Genomic DNA, 19,454 nt, shown 5'->3' on the forward strand with positions numbered 1-19,454 from the left:
CAGTGGCGTTTTTCTGTGGATTTGTTGAGGAAAATCCCCAAGGTATAAATTCTATAATTTTTGTGGATTGTTTTGATTATTATGGAATTAGGGTTTGATAATTTTGGGGCTTTTCAATTGATTGTGTTTCGGCTACACATAGTTTAAGAATTTATTAATTTGAACCGATTATATGGGTTTTGTGTGGGCTGTTTACTGATTTGGGAGCTTCGGGTGTTCACTGTTTTGGATGGCTGGAAGTGTGTGTGTACCGTGATGGGGTTCATTGTGGTTGGCTGATTTGGGCTGATTATTGAAGTTGTTGAGGATTTTGTGGTGATATTCCCCTGTTTAGCTGTGTACCTCAATGTTCTTGGAGTTGTGTTATTCCCTTGTTTTTAGGTCAACCGGATGGGTATTTTGATGTTGCCTTGTTGTTCTTCCCTGTTTTAGGTATTGGCAGTGTTCTTGTTCACCTATGTATTATGGTTTGGAATAATGATTATGCTTTGATGATTTTGAGTTTAAGTTCTTTGATCAAGTTTGTGTTCAACTGTTTAGGGCTTTATGGTTTTGGCTAAATTAGATTTGGTCATTGTTCTTGGCAAAGGGATTGGATTAGGTTTGTGTCCATTGTTGATGGGTATTCGGATTTGGGGATTCCATTGATTGTGTGTTGATTTTAGGTTATTAATGATTTTGATGTTGAAATTGTCTTTGGAATTGGCCATGTTCATGTTTTAAGTGTTAGTGATGGTATATTTACTGTGGATGGCCGTGTGAGTTGAAATGAGAGATGTGTGGTGTTGTACTAATGAATTTAATGTGGTGGAGTAGTCTCGGAGAAGATAGTTTTGGTTATGTGACGGAGTTTTGGTTATGTGACGGAGTTTTGGATTGTGCCCTAAAAGGAGTTGAGTTAGTTATTATTTTGTATGTAGTTAAACGAACAAGATAATTACTAAGGTAAATAAATGAGTAAAGACTACATAGAGTAAATGAGTAAATAAAATACGTTAGCATAATGAAGAGTAAATCCAAGAATAGGTAAAGTGATATTATATATATGGATTATGAGATTGAAATATAAACTAATAAGAGTTATTAAATTAGTGTGTTATATAAGATTTAGGTTCTATAATCTAAATTACCTAGATGGGTAGTAGCTAATCTACTTATACAAGCACACGTGATATTTAGGTATCATGGATTAGGCTTAAGCATTGTATATGTATATGTGTATATGTATATATGTATACAAATACATGTATATGGCTTAAGTATAAATATTGTTAACTTAGTAAATACCTGATAAGCCATAAAAGGGTAGTAATATTAAGGTAGTACAACAATAATGAATGATTAATCTAATAATAGTTTAAGATACTTAGCTAGACTTAGAAGCGGGTAACACGACATGTGAGCAAGCGGGTAGTTTAAGTGTTATAGAATATAAAGTTCAATGGTGTAGTCTAACGATACCAATGTTTGCAGGATAGTGTCCGGATTGGAGACTTCAATTGGTTCTCCAATGTAGAGTTCGAGTCGTGGGTCCAAATGCAGCCGATGTGGGTATTCCACTCACTGAGCAAATATATATTTTGATATGTATTGGATTGATAAAAATATATATATTGTTTATGAAACCGAACCAACCATATGATGAAATGTATATGCTTTGAGATGATTTGTTTAGTTTCGATTACGTTTAAACTATATCAATGATGTTTAAGAGATAGTGTAAGAGTGAAAAGTATTGAATTGTTTTGAAGTGTTAAGTTCTGTGGTTGGGATTTAAATTATGTAAAATTGTTTGAGAACATGTCATGTTGGAACTATTTATGTTTTATGAAACTATGTTTTGAGTTTGAGAACATGTCATGTTGAAATTGGTTATGTTTTATGAAGAAATTATATTTTGAATGATTTCAAATTGTAGGATAAAATGCTGGATTTGTTTAGTTTTAAGAGGACGTGATTTAGCAACTGCATGATTTCAGCGTGATACAGTAGTGAAATATATACTGGTCAAGCACAGAACATTGAGCATGTAGTATAGAGCATACATACCAGCAGTATCAGTATATCAGCAGCATATCAGTATCATCAGTATCAGCAACATAACAGTATCAGCAGCATATCAGTATCAGCAGCATTATTAGCCCCAGTTCATGCATATCATGTATAGCATTGTTTTATGAGTGATGTTTTTATGCTATGAGTAGTTTTGCTAGACGTATTAGTATGCATAAGAGTTTTAATGGAATAGAGCTTATGTATATTTCTATCGGATAGTCATGTGTTAAGATCATACATTGAACTTGAAAGTACATGGATACATGATTGCCTAGGTGCGAGTAATGGCATGTCTATGAGTAGGAAGGTTGACTGTTATTGTTCTTCAGGAAAGACGTGTTAGCATGATTGAGTTTAGCTCTAGTGCTCTCATGATCTACTAACGTTCAAGGCACGAAGCTGAAATACGATTAGAGATGGTGTTGCGAGTGTTTTGTTGACGGATGTTATCCTAGTATGGAAGAGTAAGATGCCATGTTCCTTGCTTATAACCTATGTGTATGCGTGATATCTGTGATGGAGTGATCGTATGCACATATGTCTGAGCGACCGATGAAAAGTATTATTATAGAGGAGTCTATATGTAGAAACTTCCAAGGAGGGATGACTGGAACTTCTACATATGTTCACAGCTATATAGTATGTTTTAAATGTTTTCTGGATAGTCGGCGTTTGCTGCATTAGCTATTGGTAAATTGTGGCTAATATAGTGCACGCACGACTAAAAATAAAATAAGGGTTGGTTCTTTGTGAAAACTTAGTTAGTCTTATACCACTGAGGTCCTAGTATGTTTCATGTTAAGGCGGTGAACTCATTCTTTCACCTATGTGGATGTGGATACCACCACAATTGTGTAGATGATGTTTCTTTGGCTGCAGGTATTTCGGTATAGTTGATGGGTTGGTAGCAATGTACTTGGGATATTATGACTGAAGTTCACCGCGACAGTTGTAATTGTCGGACCACGGGTTGTCCACTATTTTATAGGTTTGGTATGGCTTGTGACGTTTGTGTCACTTATTCTTTGTTAAGTCATTATTGTTATGTAAATATTGTGTTAATAAGACTCAAACAGATAGATGTTAAATGGCTCAATGTTGTAATTAATTTGTGATAGATGTATAAGTTGTAATTTCCGCTATTCAGATTTATGTTTTCTGCTGCATAGATAGATATATCTTATACTCTGATTATCTGGTGCATGTTATGAGACATGTGTCATATGTTGGCTGAGCGACACGTAGTTGTGTCACTGCGATGGCTCGTTTATGTTTGTATTGTTAGTATTTTGGCCTCATTCTGTGTTTGGACAAAATCACTTAAGTGTAAAGATGCTATAAACAGGGATTCCACTATTCAGAGTCTGCAAGTCAAAAGAAATTCAAGTTCCCTGTCAGCCGTCCGAACGATCAAGCCATCTCGTCCGGACACTAGACAGACCAGCATCATCCGTCCGGACGAAGAGTTCATTCCGTCCGGACCCCACACTGTATCGAGAAGTTTCTGTGCCAGCTTGCATCCGTCTGGACGTTTCAGCAGCATGTCCGGACACCTCCCAGTACTCGATCAGTTTCTGATTTCTTTCCAAGTTCCAAGAAAGGGAAGATCAGTCAACCGTCCGGACGATGTGGTATCCCGTCCGGACGCGCGTCTCCGTAAGGCAAGAATCGCAATTCAAATATGACCGTCCGGACGTCTGACAGATGTGGTCCGGACGCGCGTGCATCAAAGAAGGAAATTGCCGATTCGACTTCAACCGTTCGGACGACTGCCTATCATGGTCCGGATGCGCGCATTACCGATATGGAAATTGCGTGTTGAAGAATAGCCGTCTGGACGCTCATCCCCCATGGTCCGGACGCTCTAAAGCCTTATAAGGAAATTACTTGCAGCGGACGTGCGACCGTCTGAACGATGTGCCATCCCGTCCGGACAATGTCCTTAAACAGGAAAGATTTCTCCGCGGAAATTTCGGAAAATCTGTTCGCACAGTTGTCCATCCGGACGGCCCATGTCCACCGTCCGGACGGTGCCTAGGTATATTTTTCCTGACGCTCATTTGAGCCCCCAGCCTATAAATAGAGGCCCCTGGGCACTGAGAACTGCAAGAATTCGGTGTGAATTCCATTAGAGCTCAGAGAAGTTATCAATCCCTCTGAAGCCGTTTTACAAGTGTGCTGTGCTGTAAATCGAAGTCTATCTTAGAAGTCGGCTCTAAGATAAGGAATTTCATTAAAGACCCCTTCAGGTAGGTGAATCTGGTTGGGAAGCGTTCGTGTTGGGTTACACGTCAGAGATCAAGGTACGACCACTGCATCGGTACATGTGAGTGTTACTGTCTTGTATCTAGCTATGTCTTTTGAATAGTGGAATTCCTAGGTTTGGCTACTCCGGAGTGGTTGTTCTCTTAACTGAGTTTTCACTTCGTCAACAAAAATCTGTGTGTCATTTACTTTCCGTTGTGCTTTAATTTTTGTTGACACTTATGCACACACTTTGTTTGTAGAAGTCAATTCAATTTTTCATGTATATAAAAAAAAAAAAAAAAAAAAAAAAAAAAAAAAAAAAAACGGGTCATCACATATTATATTTTATGCTATAAATAAATGTATAGAGGTTATTCACAAATTCGAGCTTGAACTCCGTTTTGATTACACATTAAAAAATTTAATAGTCTAGCTCGAGCTCTAGTTGGGCCGAGCTTCTCGAGTACCCGGCCCAGCTCGAATGGCATTCTCAATGAACTCGAACTCGCCCGAGTTTTAAACAAGTCAAGCTTGAACACACATTTCATAGCTCGGCTCGAGTTTGCACCCTTGTCTAAGAACCTCAAGCTCGGTATCCATGAGGATTCCCAGAACAAAACAAAGCTTGCTGAGCTCCTCCGTTACCACTCTACCAAGAGCGATGATGAGCCAACCAGTCTTAAGGACTATGTGACCAGGATGAAGGAGGGCCAGAGGGATATCTATTACATCATCGGTGAAAGCAAAAAGGTTGTGGAAAACTCCCAATTCCTTGAGAAGCTGAAAAAGAAGGGCTATGAGGTTCTCATCATTTAGCATTGAATATTAAATGGTTGAATTTCAAAAGAAAAAAAAATAAAATGAAATAAAATCAACAATTTATGAGAAGCGGTTAACAGTTAATAACCGATTTTTAATAATCGCATAATTGCCAGTTGCTAATAATTGCAACCGATTGCGGTTGTGGTTATTTAAAAGTGAATAATCGGGCACCTCGATTGCAGTTGCAGTTATGAGGAAATAACCGCAACTGATTGTACACCCCTATTTGGATGGAGCTTGATTGGAGGTGAATCAAGCCATGACACCGTTTGAGGGATCTTAGAAATAACTTCATAGTTGGGATGAACTGATTTTTGGTAGTTTTTTTTTTTTTTTGTATTATAATAAAATAATCGAACAATTTTGGTTTGTATTAAATTAAGAGATTCAGACAATTTTCGCTTGAACATCTTTGAGTTAGTGAACCTCCCTTGACATGTTTATCAAGGTCAAGTGTATATATATATATATATATATATATATATATATATATATATATATATATATATATATATATATATATATATATATATATATATATAGACACACACAAAGAGAGAGAGAGAGAGAGAGAGAGAGATGGTTGGTTGGTTGGTTGGTTGGTTGAAAAAAAAAAAAAAAAAAAGAAGAAGAAGAAGAAGAAAACAATTGTAGCTATTATTCTTATAAATTTCCAACTTGCTTGATGATATGAACACAACTTCTACTGACCAAGACGAGATTTTTGGACTTGTCCTGGTTATGATTTTTTAACTCATTGTTAAATATTACGTAGTGTGGTTTTTATACAACACATGCACCATGAAATCACTGATTTCCATAGAATTTGGTCCTGGATGTGATTTAAAATTCCTAATTTTTTTTTTTAATTTTTATAAATTAGGATATCTAGGCAGAGATGCAGCAACAGGACGAGGGGTATATACTCTTTGCAACAGAGGCTCTTCTCAATGAGTATGGGAATTGACGGTTTGTCATACCATACTATACTACTATCTCTTATCTTTTATGTTTTCGAATGATCCCATCATCATATATAGTCGCGAAGACATCTTGAGTGGTGTACTTATCTGTTCAGGTAGTATGAAGACTCTTGACAGCCATGCATGTTCTTCTCTGAGAGTATTCTTTTATTAGAGAATTCCTAGTAGCCTCATCAAAATAGCTTTTTAGTTATTTTGGTGAGTCAATTTGATGAAAACACTAAAAAAACCACTCCCAGCCGCCTCACCATTTTAACCAAAAAGTTTTGATGAGTGAAATTACTCACCAATTCTGATGAGTAATATTCACTCACCAAATCACTCACCAATTTTGTTTCACATTTCTCACACACATGATCAGCACATTTTTTTTCTTTTTTCTCTCATTTTCTTCTCCCATCTCCCATCTCTCTCATACGATAATGTCCTTATTTCATGGACATGAAAGATTCTTTGTAAAAAGATTAAATAGAGAAATAATAAAGAAATATGAAAAAAATATTATTTAAATGGAATAGTAATAATAAATAGTTAAAATAGTGAGGTTGCTGGGAGAATTTTAAAAAAATGGCTCACCAGAATAGAGAAAAGTGATATTTAACTGTTTTGGTTAGTAGCCTCACTAAAATAGCTTTTTAGCTGTTTTGATGAGCCAATTTGATGAAAACACTAAAAAATCACTTCCAGCAGCCTCATCACTTTAACCAAAAAGTTTTGATGAGTAATATTCATTCACCAACTCTTTCACTAATTTTATTTCTCATTTCTCTCTCACATGATCACAACACACTATTTTCTTTTCTTCTCTCATCTCCCACCTCTCTCACACGATGATGTCCTTATTTCCTGGACATGAAGGTTTCTTTATCCCTGACATAAACTTTGTGGTTCTTTCATTTATCTTTTCTTTCTTTCTTTCTTGAATTTGGTTGAGAAGCAAATGAAAACTTCTGTGAATTTCTTAACAATGATCTAATCTCAAGATGAAGATATATGGTAGCTTCTTATATAAAAAGATTAATTAAGTAGAGAAAGAATAAAGATATCTGAAAAAATAAATAAATGGAATAGTGATAGTAAATAGTTAAAATAGTAAGATTGCTGGGGGGTATTTTAAAAAAGTGGCTCACCAGAATAGAGAAAAGTAGCTTTTAGCTATTTTTGTGAGTAAAATTTGGTAAAACTATTAGGAATGCTCTCAGAATGTTAAGTGCTAGTTTGAACCAAGCTGAATAGAATTCAGTTTTGGAGCTTATCTCCCCCTTATAGTACTTTTCTCAAAGCCTAGATAATTAATAGATATATTATGTTTTTCATGTAACATGTACATGCATATTGTAATAGTTATGCTAGCTGCTTAATTATCATTCTAGCTATGCTTTTTCATTGTCCGTCAATCACTCCCTCTCAATGTTAAGCATGTTTGATTGTTATATTTTATTTTATTTTATTTTATTCTTCTAGTTTCTCTTGAAACAGTATATTTTTTTGAAGGGCATTAGCGGCGACAAACAGTTCGTCGCTAGTGATATATGACGACATTTTGTACTTGTTCTAATTACTCTAGCGTTGACACAAAAAAAAAATTATCAATGGCGGCCATGAATTGTTGCCGCTATGGATCAATAACAACGGCAATTAAATGATTAAATTTCGTAGTGGAATGTTAGAAGAAGCCACTCGATTGGTGCTTAAAAAAGACAAAGAAGAGGAAAAAAGAAGTAAAACAAAATTAGCAACTTATCCGCATGCGCGCAGTAGGCCCATATTTATCTACACACAATAATAATCAAATTAAGTCACAGCCCGTGACACCACAGTAGTATGAGAGGATCGGATGCCGCCAATAAATTAACTACAATTATTTGATTGAATTTGAGAAAATTTAAATAAATGATTGTGATATACCGTTTAGAAAAATGATTGCTATACAATTCTTGGCCAAACTTTACCTTAATCGAAAGCTCTTTTTCTTTTCTTTTTTTTTGAAAAATGATAAAACTACTGTCGGAGAAAATGTTAGATCATTTTTTTTAAAAGAAAAAAATGTTAAAATAAAGATAAATTGCGACTTAGGTAAAGTTGAACGAGATTTATGTCAAAAATTGTATAACAAATCATTTATGGAAGTGGTATTTCGGAATCATCTATCTCCTAATCCTATCAAATTGAGTCAAATAATTGTAGTCAATTTATTGGTGGTATCCTCTCATACGACTGTGGTGTCACGGGCCGTGGACTTTTACCTAGTTCTGTACATTCACGGGTTACCTACTCCTTGCACCATTCATTCATTCCTTATATATAAGAACAGCAGGTCCAAAGCTCCCAAAACCCAGAACGTACGCCTTAAAATAGAGACAAAGAGATATATATATATATATATATCTCTTTGGTGAATATTAATGGAGGCCGCCGTCAAGAAGCTCTTTGTCGTGACAGTAGTAGTACTGCTGCTTGTTGCCAATATTTCCAACGCCCAAACCTTATGCAAGGTGTCTGTTTCTGGGCTAATGACATGCAAGGCGGCGGTGACTCCTCCAAATCCTGCCCCGCCGTCGGCCAACTGTTGCTCTGTCCTCTCGAACGCCGACCTTCGCTGTCTCTGCTCCTACAAGAACTCCAACCTCCTGCCTTCCCTTGGAATTGACCCAAACCTTGCCGTGCAGCTCCCTGAAAAGTGCAAACTTCCTCACGCTCCCCATTGCTAAGCTTTGAAGAATCGGCCGGCAAACGCAAAAGAAAAGTTAACCCTTAAATAATGCATGCTAAATTCCTCATGCTTTTCCAGATGGAGCATTAAAGTTAGCTCCTAGCTTGTCTCTTTTCAATATATATTATATTATTGTTCTGGTTTGTGTAAGGAGTACGTACGTACCAAATGTAATAATACAGTGTGTGTATTGAGTTATTGAGTGGTGCTGCCTACATATATATATACACTGCAAAGTTTATATTATATATTTTTAAGAAATATATGCAAAAATTGCACCACCTTTTCATAGAGTAGTGGACCCTTTTATTAATTGGGCCTAGACTTATTTATGTGTCATCGGTGTCATCGATTAATAAGAGCACTAGCAGCAACGGATCACGATTCTCTCATATTATTTGATCGAATTAAAAGAATTTAGGTAAGTGATTGTGAGATAGTACTATTTATGGGACCCATTTGAATCTGACCAAATAAAAATTTGGTTGTCCAACCACTTATCCGGTTATGCGGATCCCATACATAGTCTCTTACAATCACCTGCCTAAATTCTGTCAAATTCAGTCAAATAATTTGAGAGAATTCTGATTGAGCAGCAGCTTTCCTTAAACTTTTATTCGATCAATTTAAGAAACTAAACCAATTTTTGATTCCTTATTTAAATGCACTACAGAAAAGCACTACAAAAAAGTTACTCATTAGCATCGCATTTTGTGAACTCTAAAAGTCCCCACGTCGACGCTAATGAGGTCGATCCAAAAGCTCCGACACTGATGTTCATGATGACCCACTAGCGTCACATATGTCAACGCTAATGATATATGTGGTCGACACTAAAGATTGTAGCAAATATATCATATGTCGACGATGATAGGTCTATCTTTAGCGTCAACATAGATGTCGACGTTAATAGTCTATCAATAGCGTTGACTATTGTGGACACTAATGACTTAAACATAATAAAAAATTAAAATTAAAAAAAAAAAAATTAACCTTCTTTTTCAGATGTCTAATGACTATTACTGTTAAACCTAATACTTCGTACTGTGTTCTACCTCTTCTAGTTGTTGTTTGTTTCTCATTTCATTTATAGGTTATAGACTTATAGTGCGTACGTTGTAATTGTTAAGGGTGAAAAGGTGATTGCGGTTAGCAATTTTGGCTCAAAATGAGAGAGAGAGAGAGAGAGAGAGAGAGAGAGAGAGAGAGAGAGAGAGAGAGAGCCAGAATGAAACCTTTTAATTGACAAGTACCAAATGAAAATGAAATTCTCATTTTATTCCCTTGCCTAATTTTCATTTCAATGCAGAAAGAATTCACTTTCCAAATACATACACAACCACACCAAGGATTCAACTTTTGATGTCTACTTTCATTTCCGTAATCACAAGCTTCAGATGCCCTTTCAGTATGGTGGTGGAGGATACATTCCTGATTCCTGGATAAGGACCTGATTCAAAACACGGAAATTTAGTACATGTGATGGATTAAAATATTAGCAGCAGGAAGTATGCCCATAAAACGAATGTTACCTGGAGGATAATAGGCCGGGTGAGGTTTGTGGTGGTTGTGGATATGGAGGTGGAGGATAAGCAGATATTGGTGGGAAAGGTGGCCGGGGGAGGAACATATAGAGTCCATATATATATATATATAGCTAGCATAAATGCTGTTGGTGCAGTTCCAACACTAGTCTTTGTAAACCAGTTATTACTTGTCCATATATAGGTGATCAAGATAAGTGTAGATGCAAACGAATCAAGCAACTAAAATTAATTAAGGCTGAGCTTTTTCAATAAGCTACAACGTAACCAAACTCGTACAAGAATGTTTTATCATTCTTTGTAAACATAAGAAGGTTTACAAAACATACGGACTAGTTATACATAGGTGTTGATGCAAACGAATCAAGGTAAGAAAAATTATGCCTAGCTAAGCTTTTTAATTATCAAACTCGAACAAGTATGTTTTATCCTGTCTCAAATTCTTTTTGCTCTATTGAATGTTCTTTGTCCACAGGCTACATCAAGGGAGTTAATCCTCTCTATCTCTTTTCTTAAATCTCCCCTCCCTAGTGTAGGTAGATAGAAGTCTGTTCTAGGTTTCTTGTTCAAGAACAAATATAATATTTTTAACAGTCGAACCGAGTGATACCCAAATTTGTTTCGGATTTCAGCAAAGATCAAACGCATTTAAATTTAGCCAATTCAAGCTTCTACAGCTCAAATCGGTTTGACAAAGCTAGCTTGTTTGCATCATTAAACATAAGAGACAACAACAATCAAATATGAACAAATTAATACATCAGATGTCAATATATATATGTATGGTGGCGCATCAAGAAGCTAGATTTAATAGTAGGCCAGGGGAGTAGCTCCCTTTGGGCGCTGAAGCACAATTAAGTGATGGTTATATATCTTTGAACTGATTAAAGACTCCAAGTTGTATCATTTATATACTAAAGCTAAGGGATTATATCTTAGAGGGCGCAAGCAGAAACAAGAAACTCAATCAAATACAAATTCCTTCTATGAAATTGTAATCTTGAGAGAGAAGAGAAAAAAACAGGGCAGTAAATTAACCCAGCCAAAACCCTTCCAAAACTAAAACGAGTGAAAGTACTCGCAGAAAATCACAACAAACTGCACAAAGACTCAATTTTTGTAAATCTAAACCCCTTCAGCCACTTGAACGCCAAGAGCATTTTTTTTTTGTTTGAACGAGTAGCATGTGCTACATCTATTGTTAAACAAAGTCATAAGGCATTACAGAGACAGACATGAGGTACCAAGAGACCTCAACATCCTAAGCCAGAAACAAGCCTGACTTAAAAGCAGCTGCCTAAACAATACACAAAATTACAAGGAGACCCTTTTGAGCCACTCTTTACAATTAAGCACACTCTCAACAAGAAATAGGGATGATCTAGCTATCACAGCCAACAAACAGTCCAGTTAAAATTGTGCATTACATAGACATTGTGAAAACGAAGATACAAAAGAATATACAATCAACCAAAAAACCATCATTGCCAGCATCAAAGAAGAAGATCACTGCCTACTGAGGAGGCGCGTGCATAACACGCGCCATTCCCCGAGGCTCCCCAAACAATACAAAACCACCGCCAACTACCAACCCCCACCAGCTATGGCCTGAGAAATATGGCGTGACGCACACACGCCTAACCATAGAAAGAGAGCCCCCACACGTGCAGACCACCAGCTTGAGACGGCCAGACCAGTTGACGACAGTGAACACAGCTGGGAAGCACGTGTCATGATAAACCCATTAGAAAATTACAGATCTAGCCCACAGAGAAACAAACTATTGAAGCACGGCTAGAGATCCACTGGAGACACGACGGAGAGTGGCTGATCCTCCAAACCAACGCTGCATGAAGGCCTTTCAGTCAGAAAAGAGAAAACAAGAAAAGAAACACAAACTCCTCAACAAATAAGGGTTAGGAGAGCAAAACCTCCACCGAAACAAGTCCGGGAGGAACAAAACTCCATGCCCTAACGACAAGGAGAAAACTAAGCTCCAATGGAACTAGCCATGGAGGAAACAAAACCTCCTAGAGACTAGGAGGTCCAAGGACCGGGAGGAGGAAGGCATGGAGCCTCCCTGTATATTATAAGCGTAAAAGGGTTAGTTTTTAATTGAATTTACCTGCAAGTTTTAGTCTGAAGCGGCCAGGCGGTGCCATACAACTGAGAAAGCACCTTCTGCAATTGAACCCTATCAAGCAACAAAAACCAAAATTAAAACCAACCCATTAAAATTGGAGTGCAATTTCTGTCCGGTTATGGCAAAAAATATGGGTGCTTTGCCCACCAATAATCACTCAACACATTAGCTAAAAACCAAAAAATGAAATGTTGCTTGATGTGCCGGATCTCTCTCACAAATAACCATTTTTCCCTTATAAAAAATATAGAAACCCCCCCCCCCCCCCCCCCAATCGCCCAAATCACGATCACCCTAAAGAAAAACTCCTCCAACTGACGGCATCTCTGCAGCCCCAAATCCGCAACCCCACCGTGGCATTGCGCAGGTCGGACGCTACCGCCACCGCACTGCGAACGCCCATTAGGGGTGGGCAAATTATCGGCCTACTGCGTACCGACCGCTTATCTAACCGAACTGAACCGTCATCGACCGCATGCCGACTTTACCGACTAATTTTCGGTTCAGTAGTCGGTATAAAATTTTGTTCCGAAAGCCTGTTCGGTAACCGAACCGAACCAAACCAAACCGTCTTGTAAGCGGTAACCGAACCGAACCCCTTTTATTCCGACTAATTAACCAAACCGACATAAAACAAAACAATGTCATTTTAGTAAGAACGAAACGTTTGATCCTTTTCTTTTTTTTCTTTTTTCTTTTTTCCTTTAAAAAAATCAAAATAACGTCGTTTCATTACCCATGTTAACTGAATGTTAACCGATTTAACCGACTTAACCGACCACCTATTAACCGTTTTACCGACTTAACCGACCGCTTATTAACCACTTAACCGAAATAAATTCACCGACTACATTCCGACAAAAGTCGGTTAACAGACCGAATTAACCGACTTAATTGTCTGCTGAACCGATGCCCACCCCTAACGCCCATGCCAAACCCCAACTCGATCCAAATGACAGGTATGGCAGCGGCAAGCCAACCTTCATACAAGGCTGTGAAGAAGATGAGTTAAGTAGTCCTGGAGAAGATCTTTATACTTTTGAAGAGCTAACAAATACAGATTGGCCGCTCTCTAACTACATGCTGTTGAAGACTTGAAGCCTTACACTGAAAAGTTGTGCAAAAAATCTTGCATGGAAGATTGTATGTGTGTTGTTGCCATCTTCAGATTAGGCAATAGCTGTTGGAAGAAGAAGCTGCCTCTATCAAATGGGAGAGTGGACATCGGCCTCAATAACAGGATGGTTCTTATCAAAATTAGAAAAAATAATAATTTCACCTTGCCGAGTCCTCGTTTGCCAATCCCAGAACTAAAGAAGAATGACAAGGACAATTTGATCATTGGGTCGGTGCTTCTTGGTGGCTCTGTTTTTGTTAACGTTATATTAATTGGTGTGATTTGCGTTGGCTTTTTCCTCATTTACCGCAAGAAATTTCAGAAGATTATCACGAAGGGCAGTGCTGTGGACATGAATTTGCGTTGTTTTATTTACAAAGAGCTTGTAGAAACTACAGATGGGTTCAAGGAAGAATTGGGAAAAGGGTGCTTTTGGTGTTGTTTACAAAGGAGTAATACAAACGGGTTCTACCGTCCTAGCAGTCAACGGGATAGGTGGACACAGGTTCTTCTTCCAACCGTGTTCATGTGGGCAACCCGTTTTGATCCTGTTCCCAACCTCCCCGTCTCGCCTTGAACACGTCGATCAGACCCTTGCCCCGTCGGAACAGGTGGACCTCCACTTCTGGCACCTTCGTCTTCATAGTCCCCGAGTTCCTGGTCGGATCCGTGCGTGGAGGAGAACCATCCGTGCTTGAGACAGAGAGTTACCGGTGTAGGATTTTCTCAGAAGTTCCGACATAGGCGACGGCATTCGAACTTGGGCAACGGTCGTCTCGGGAAGCATATGGGAATAACGACGTTCAGGCCTTTTTCTGGTGTTTTGAAGAAATCAGAGTTGAGTCTCAAGTGTTTTATAGCAGTGTTGAAGAAATCAAATAAGGTGTTTTGATTCTATTTGATATTTATGTTCATGACTGTCCTGACTTACATGTCAACTCCTCATCGGAGGGCACTACTGGATTAAAGTTATCGAAAAAGGGTTAAAAGAACACATAAAAACATTTCAAAAATGCAATTACTTAATAAAAAAACCGAAAAGAACGAAGAAGCCGTAGAAGCAAGAACTTGCGAGATTACGGTGATAAGAAGAATTATGCGTGCCTTCCTTGCGTTGGGACATTCTAATTTGTTATGTATCGTTCCAATTTTATCGGATGTCCCGAAGGACGGACACTTACGTTTTGCTTTGCATTATAACCTCATCTTCATTGTTCTAACTGAGCGATGTGGGATGCGATAGCTCCCAACTAAAGCGCGACCTTTACGTTTTAAATTGGGCTGGTGCACGTCTTAAATTAGGCCCGGCCGAGTATCCTATATCTATCATATCCAAGGTGAGTCATATTGACTCGGTGCTTTCGAGATCTGGGCCTCCTCTCTATAGACATGAAGATAAGTAAATATATGTATATATTGCTCTGATTTATAATCTCAGTCAACTTTTTGGATTTTATATTACATACGTAATAAATAGAAGTAAAGGGCTTTTCTTTTTCTTTTCTTTTTTTCTTACCGAAAATATTGGTGCGTTTAGTGTTTGATTTTTGAAATCATAATTGAATTAATATTTGGTTCGCAAATTTCGCGACAAATAAAATGTGTTTGGGTGAGAGTTGTATAAGATTATTTTTTCACGAATAACCATGAAAAGGAAATGATTGAAGGTATGAAAAGATGTATATAATGATTGAAGTTACGAAAACTAATGTACTTAATAATTATAAAAATGACTTAAAAACTAATATTTAATATAAATTAATTTGCTTTTTTAAATCTAAGATAACTGCAGATGATTTTTTTTTTTTTGCATTTAATATAAATTAATTTACTTTTTTAAATCTAAGAAAAATACGGATTTTTTTTCCATTTAATATAATTTTATTTTCTTTCCTAAATATAAAATAAATACATTTTTTTTTCTTTTTTCTTTTTTGCGTTTAATATAAATTAATTTGCCTTTTTAAATCTTAGATAAATACGGATTTTTTTTTTGAGTCTAATATAAATTTATTTGCCTTTTTAAATCTAAAATAAATACAGAATTTTTTTTTTTTTTTTTTTTTGCATTTAATATAAATTAATTTGCTTTTTTAAATCTAAGATAAATACACACATATAATAGTGGAAAATAATAATAATAATAATAAAAATAATAAAAACATAAATCTAAGAAAAAAAAACAAACAAGTCAATTCCGAACAAAGCTTTGCAACGAGTCAAACACATGGCTCCATTATAGTTCATGAACGGTACTGAAAATAAAACAGTTCAGGTAGCAAATCCAAAAAATATCCGACAGATATTATACAATAAAATGTGCCTAGTGGAAGCAAAAGAGATGCATAACAAACAATGGTATTTACATACCACAGACAATAAAAACCAAATAACTTCATGCAAACATGAACCAAATAGCAATACTTTTCTCAACATCAAGACACCAAGTACTCACCATGAGGCCGCCTTCCCTCAACTCAGAGCACAAAGATATAAATTTCAATGGCAGTCATTATGATGAACAACTCATCAAAAAATTCACCATCGCTATCTTCCTTCGCGGGTACAAAAGAGAGGTTAGGTCCATCCATCATGCCATTGTCACTTGCAAAATCAGTCAAGCATTTGGTGAAGAATACCAATAAAACACATTATAACAATTAATATTGTCACATAGGTAGGTCCTAAAACACATTCAAATAATATAAATGTTTAGCGAAAATAAAATAACACATTACAATAAACACATATTGTCACTCTAGGGGCTTCAGCTTTGATAGCCAAAGTCTCCTGTGTTCTTTGCTCATGCGGACGAACACTACTTGAAGTTGTTCATTTGTTAGGACAACTGTTGCAGCGACGTATATGTCATCAGAAATCTCCGCCCGTAACTCATCCAGCAAGTCCATAGCCCGGTTCATCGGATGGGTGGATTTGCATGTTTTGTACCGCATTCTGGTGTTATTATCTTCTTCTGCTGCTTCAATTGCAAACATTATGATGGACAACTCCTTAAAAAATTCGTTGTCGCTATCTTCCTCCGTGTGTACCAAAGGGAGGTTAGGTCCATCCATCCTCCCATTGTCACTTGCGAAAACAATCAAGCATTTGGAGAAGAATACCAACAAAGCACATTACAACAATTAATATTGTCACATAGGTTGGTCCTAAAACACATTATAATATTGTCACATAGGTAGGTCCTAAAACAAATTCAAATAACATAAATGTTTAATGAAAATAAAAATAACACATTACAATAAAATTTGGACGAACACTACTTGAAGTGGTTCATTTGTTAGGGCAACTGTTGCAGCGACGTATATGTCGTCGGGAATCTCCTCCCGCAACTCATCCATCAAGTCCATATTCCAGTTCATCAAATAGGTGGAATTGCATGTGCTGTACAGCACTGGGCAACCGTTCAGTTCTAAACCCGGCCGTTGTAAAAAATAGTACTAACGTTCGAATGTTATTTTTTATTTTTATTTTTTTGGTTTATAAAAATCCTTTCTTATTCCAGAAAATTACATATATTATAAAATGACATATATTACACTAAGTAAAAACACTTGTGACAGTTTGAGAATTATTCTTTTTTTTTTTTTTAACAAACAGAGATCTATAAAATTACATATATTACACCAAGTAAAAACACTGGTGACAGTTTGAGAAGATTTCTTTTTCTTTTTCTTTTTCTTTTTTTTTTTTTAAAGAAACAGAGATCTACTATAATCGAAAATTGGTTCGTCTATCTATATAAAAAATAGTAATAATATGGTATTATATTTCCTAACACGAGTAATCGGGGAACCCAACAATAGAAAGTAAAAAAAAAAAAAAAAAATGTAAAGATTTTTCGTTAGAGAATGGAACATTTTTGGTTGAAAATGGAATAATTAAAAAAAATGTTTGTCTACAAGCTTTTTTCAGTGTAACATGTATAATCGGAAACCAAAAAAAAAAAGAATATTCAATAATATTCAGCTATAATCGGGATCTACATTCCTACAAATACTGAATAAGAAATGTTCTTGTTTACACTACAAAATTAAAACAAAAAATTAGAACTAACCCTCCAAGAGACCGTCCTTGTGGACTGGCTTCACTGGAGGAGATTGGAGTTCGAAGCACTAGAGGAACAAGATGACTCTGAGTGATGAGCTTGGCTACAAGGCATGGATGAGTTATGCCTTCCAAAGGCCGAACTTATAGACACTCCAAACTACCGTGCGAACCTTTCAAGTCAACTTCACCACCTCCCTCGATCACAACACGCAGCCCAAAAAATGGTTGCTGGATGTGAGTAAAGAGGAGTAAATAGAGAAAAAGGGGAAAAAAAATAATTGAAACAAATCCAAGAATGCTGCTATGGCGAGATCTGCAGAAGATTATCTATCCTGATACAGCAATTCGAACGGCCATATATATTGGAGGTGATGGGTATCTTCAGACTGAAAAGCCTGCTTCGCAGGTGAGGCTCGTACCGGAAACTCGATCTTTGTGTTTTCCTTCTTCTTTCTTTCTTCAACAAGGAAAGTCAGGCGTTTTGCTCGGCCTTCACGTTTTTCCTGCAGGTCCTGCACGCTTTCCCTCTGACGCCTGAGTTTCCACATGGTTCACTGTGTTGCGTTGGAATTCGAATTTCAATCAATTCGTGGCGTTTTCGGGTTTCATTTTGGGCAGAAATTATTTTTATTCAAACATCTGGCCCGCCTAAAAAAAACTGTTACTGTAGCCAAAAAAAGGCAAAATTATTTTTGCCTCCAAACGCACCATAACGCTTGTGTCAATAGGAGCTAAAGGACACGCCATGGGCCCTCACCGGAGACCGGAGAGAGGAAGAGCCGCTGACATCGCCTGAGGAGTGAGGAATTCCCAGTGGAGATGGGTCTTCATCCCAGCCATCATTAATTCCTTATGATGTGATCAAGGAATGACAGTGGGGTTCCTTTGGAGAAGAAGAGGTGGGAAGTATACTATAGAGAGGCTGAAAGCAGAGAAAGAAAAGGTTGGGGAAGAGCAGACAAGGGACACGTGGCTTGATAAGAAGAAGAAGACGTTGGGATGAGAAAATATTGATCTGCTCGAGGGACAACAGACGTTGGGAGAAGTAAAAAAGCTTGAGTTGCTCAAGAATCTGATTAATGAAAATAAAAATTCCCTTACAAATAAATTTGGATCAAAAAGATCGATAACCCTTATAGCTTCTCCTTTGTTAGCCACCATTAATGGGCAGTGGGCACACCATATTTGGCTATTTGCCAGAGGTTTGAGTATAAACACAAGGATTAATTCGATATAATTCACTGACCAAATAAAGGATAAAATTAACAGTTCTTTCCATGTATAATATTATTAGTAATCAAATATACAAAAATGGTTATACATTTCAGAACGTTACAACCAATTTTATTGAGAACCTGATGTAGAGACAATAAATACAAAATGAAGAGATGATATACATGAGAGAGATACCAGAGATGAATTTGCTTTGAAATGTGAACCCCCACACTGCTTTACAGTAATCTTCACATTATACTGAGTCAAGATCCTTATTGAATGAAGAAACGCGGAATTAACCTCTTTACACTGCATATTTGGGAGAACAATGCAAATTTTGTTCATCTCATCTTGGAAGATAGTGACTGATCTAATGCTTCAAGGTTCTCCAGAAAGATCACTAGATGGTGATGATGATGACGACAACTCCTCCGCGCCATAATTCCACAGGTGCTTCAGTTCACCTCTCACCAAACCCAGTATAACAATAAGACCTGAAAACAAAGCCGGCGAAGGATGGAAACAGTCCAGAACATACAAATATTTC

The 19,454-nt window shown here is 37.0% G+C and overlaps 2 protein-coding genes and 2 long non-coding RNA genes across 4 annotated transcripts in view; 2 read left to right on the forward strand and 2 right to left on the reverse strand.

The window, feature by feature from the left end:
- Positions 1 to 2,307: 2,307 nt before the first annotated feature.
- Positions 2,308 to 3,201, forward strand: LOC133863045 (uncharacterized). The gene is made up of 2 exons (XR_009899360.1): positions 2,308 to 2,519; positions 2,914 to 3,201. It is a non-coding gene; the product is annotated as an uncharacterized LOC133863045 (long non-coding RNA).
- Positions 3,202 to 8,427: 5,226 nt separating this feature from the next.
- LOC133876270 (putative lipid-transfer protein DIR1) lies at positions 8,428 to 9,018 on the forward strand. The gene has a single exon (XM_062314554.1). It carries the CDS (start codon positions 8,513 to 8,515, stop codon positions 8,816 to 8,818), a length of 306 nt encoding a protein of 101 aa, XP_062170538.1. The 5' UTR covers positions 8,428 to 8,512; the 3' UTR covers positions 8,819 to 9,018.
- Positions 9,019 to 12,129: 3,111 nt separating this feature from the next.
- On the reverse strand, positions 12,130 to 16,117 carry LOC133853877 (uncharacterized). The gene is made up of 3 exons (XR_009896758.1): positions 16,080 to 16,117; positions 12,490 to 12,558; positions 12,130 to 12,210 (listed from the first exon to the last, which is right to left on the reverse strand). It is a non-coding gene; the product is annotated as an uncharacterized LOC133853877 (long non-coding RNA).
- A 2,832-nt stretch (positions 16,118 to 18,949) lies between these two features.
- The window catches only part of LOC133876279 (signal peptide peptidase-like 3), a 31,765-nt gene continuing 31,260 nt past the window's right edge, over positions 18,950 to 19,454 (reverse strand). The window contains exon 14 of the mRNA XM_062314563.1: positions 18,950 to 19,401. Within this exon, the coding sequence (XP_062170547.1) occupies positions 19,286 to 19,401 (116 nt within the window). The 3' untranslated portion in view covers positions 18,950 to 19,285. The remainder of the gene's footprint in view (positions 19,402 to 19,454) is intronic.

This window comes from Alnus glutinosa, chromosome 1, assembly GCF_958979055.1.
Source record: "Alnus glutinosa chromosome 1, dhAlnGlut1.1, whole genome shotgun sequence".
NCBI lineage: Eukaryota > Viridiplantae > Streptophyta > Magnoliopsida > Fagales > Betulaceae > Alnus > Alnus glutinosa.

What these genes read in the sequence shown, in the direction of transcription:
- LOC133876270 (XM_062314554.1), top strand. Translation starts at nt 8,513, where the DNA reads ATGGAGGCCGCCGTCAAGAAGCTCTTTGTCGTGACAGTAGTAGTACTG.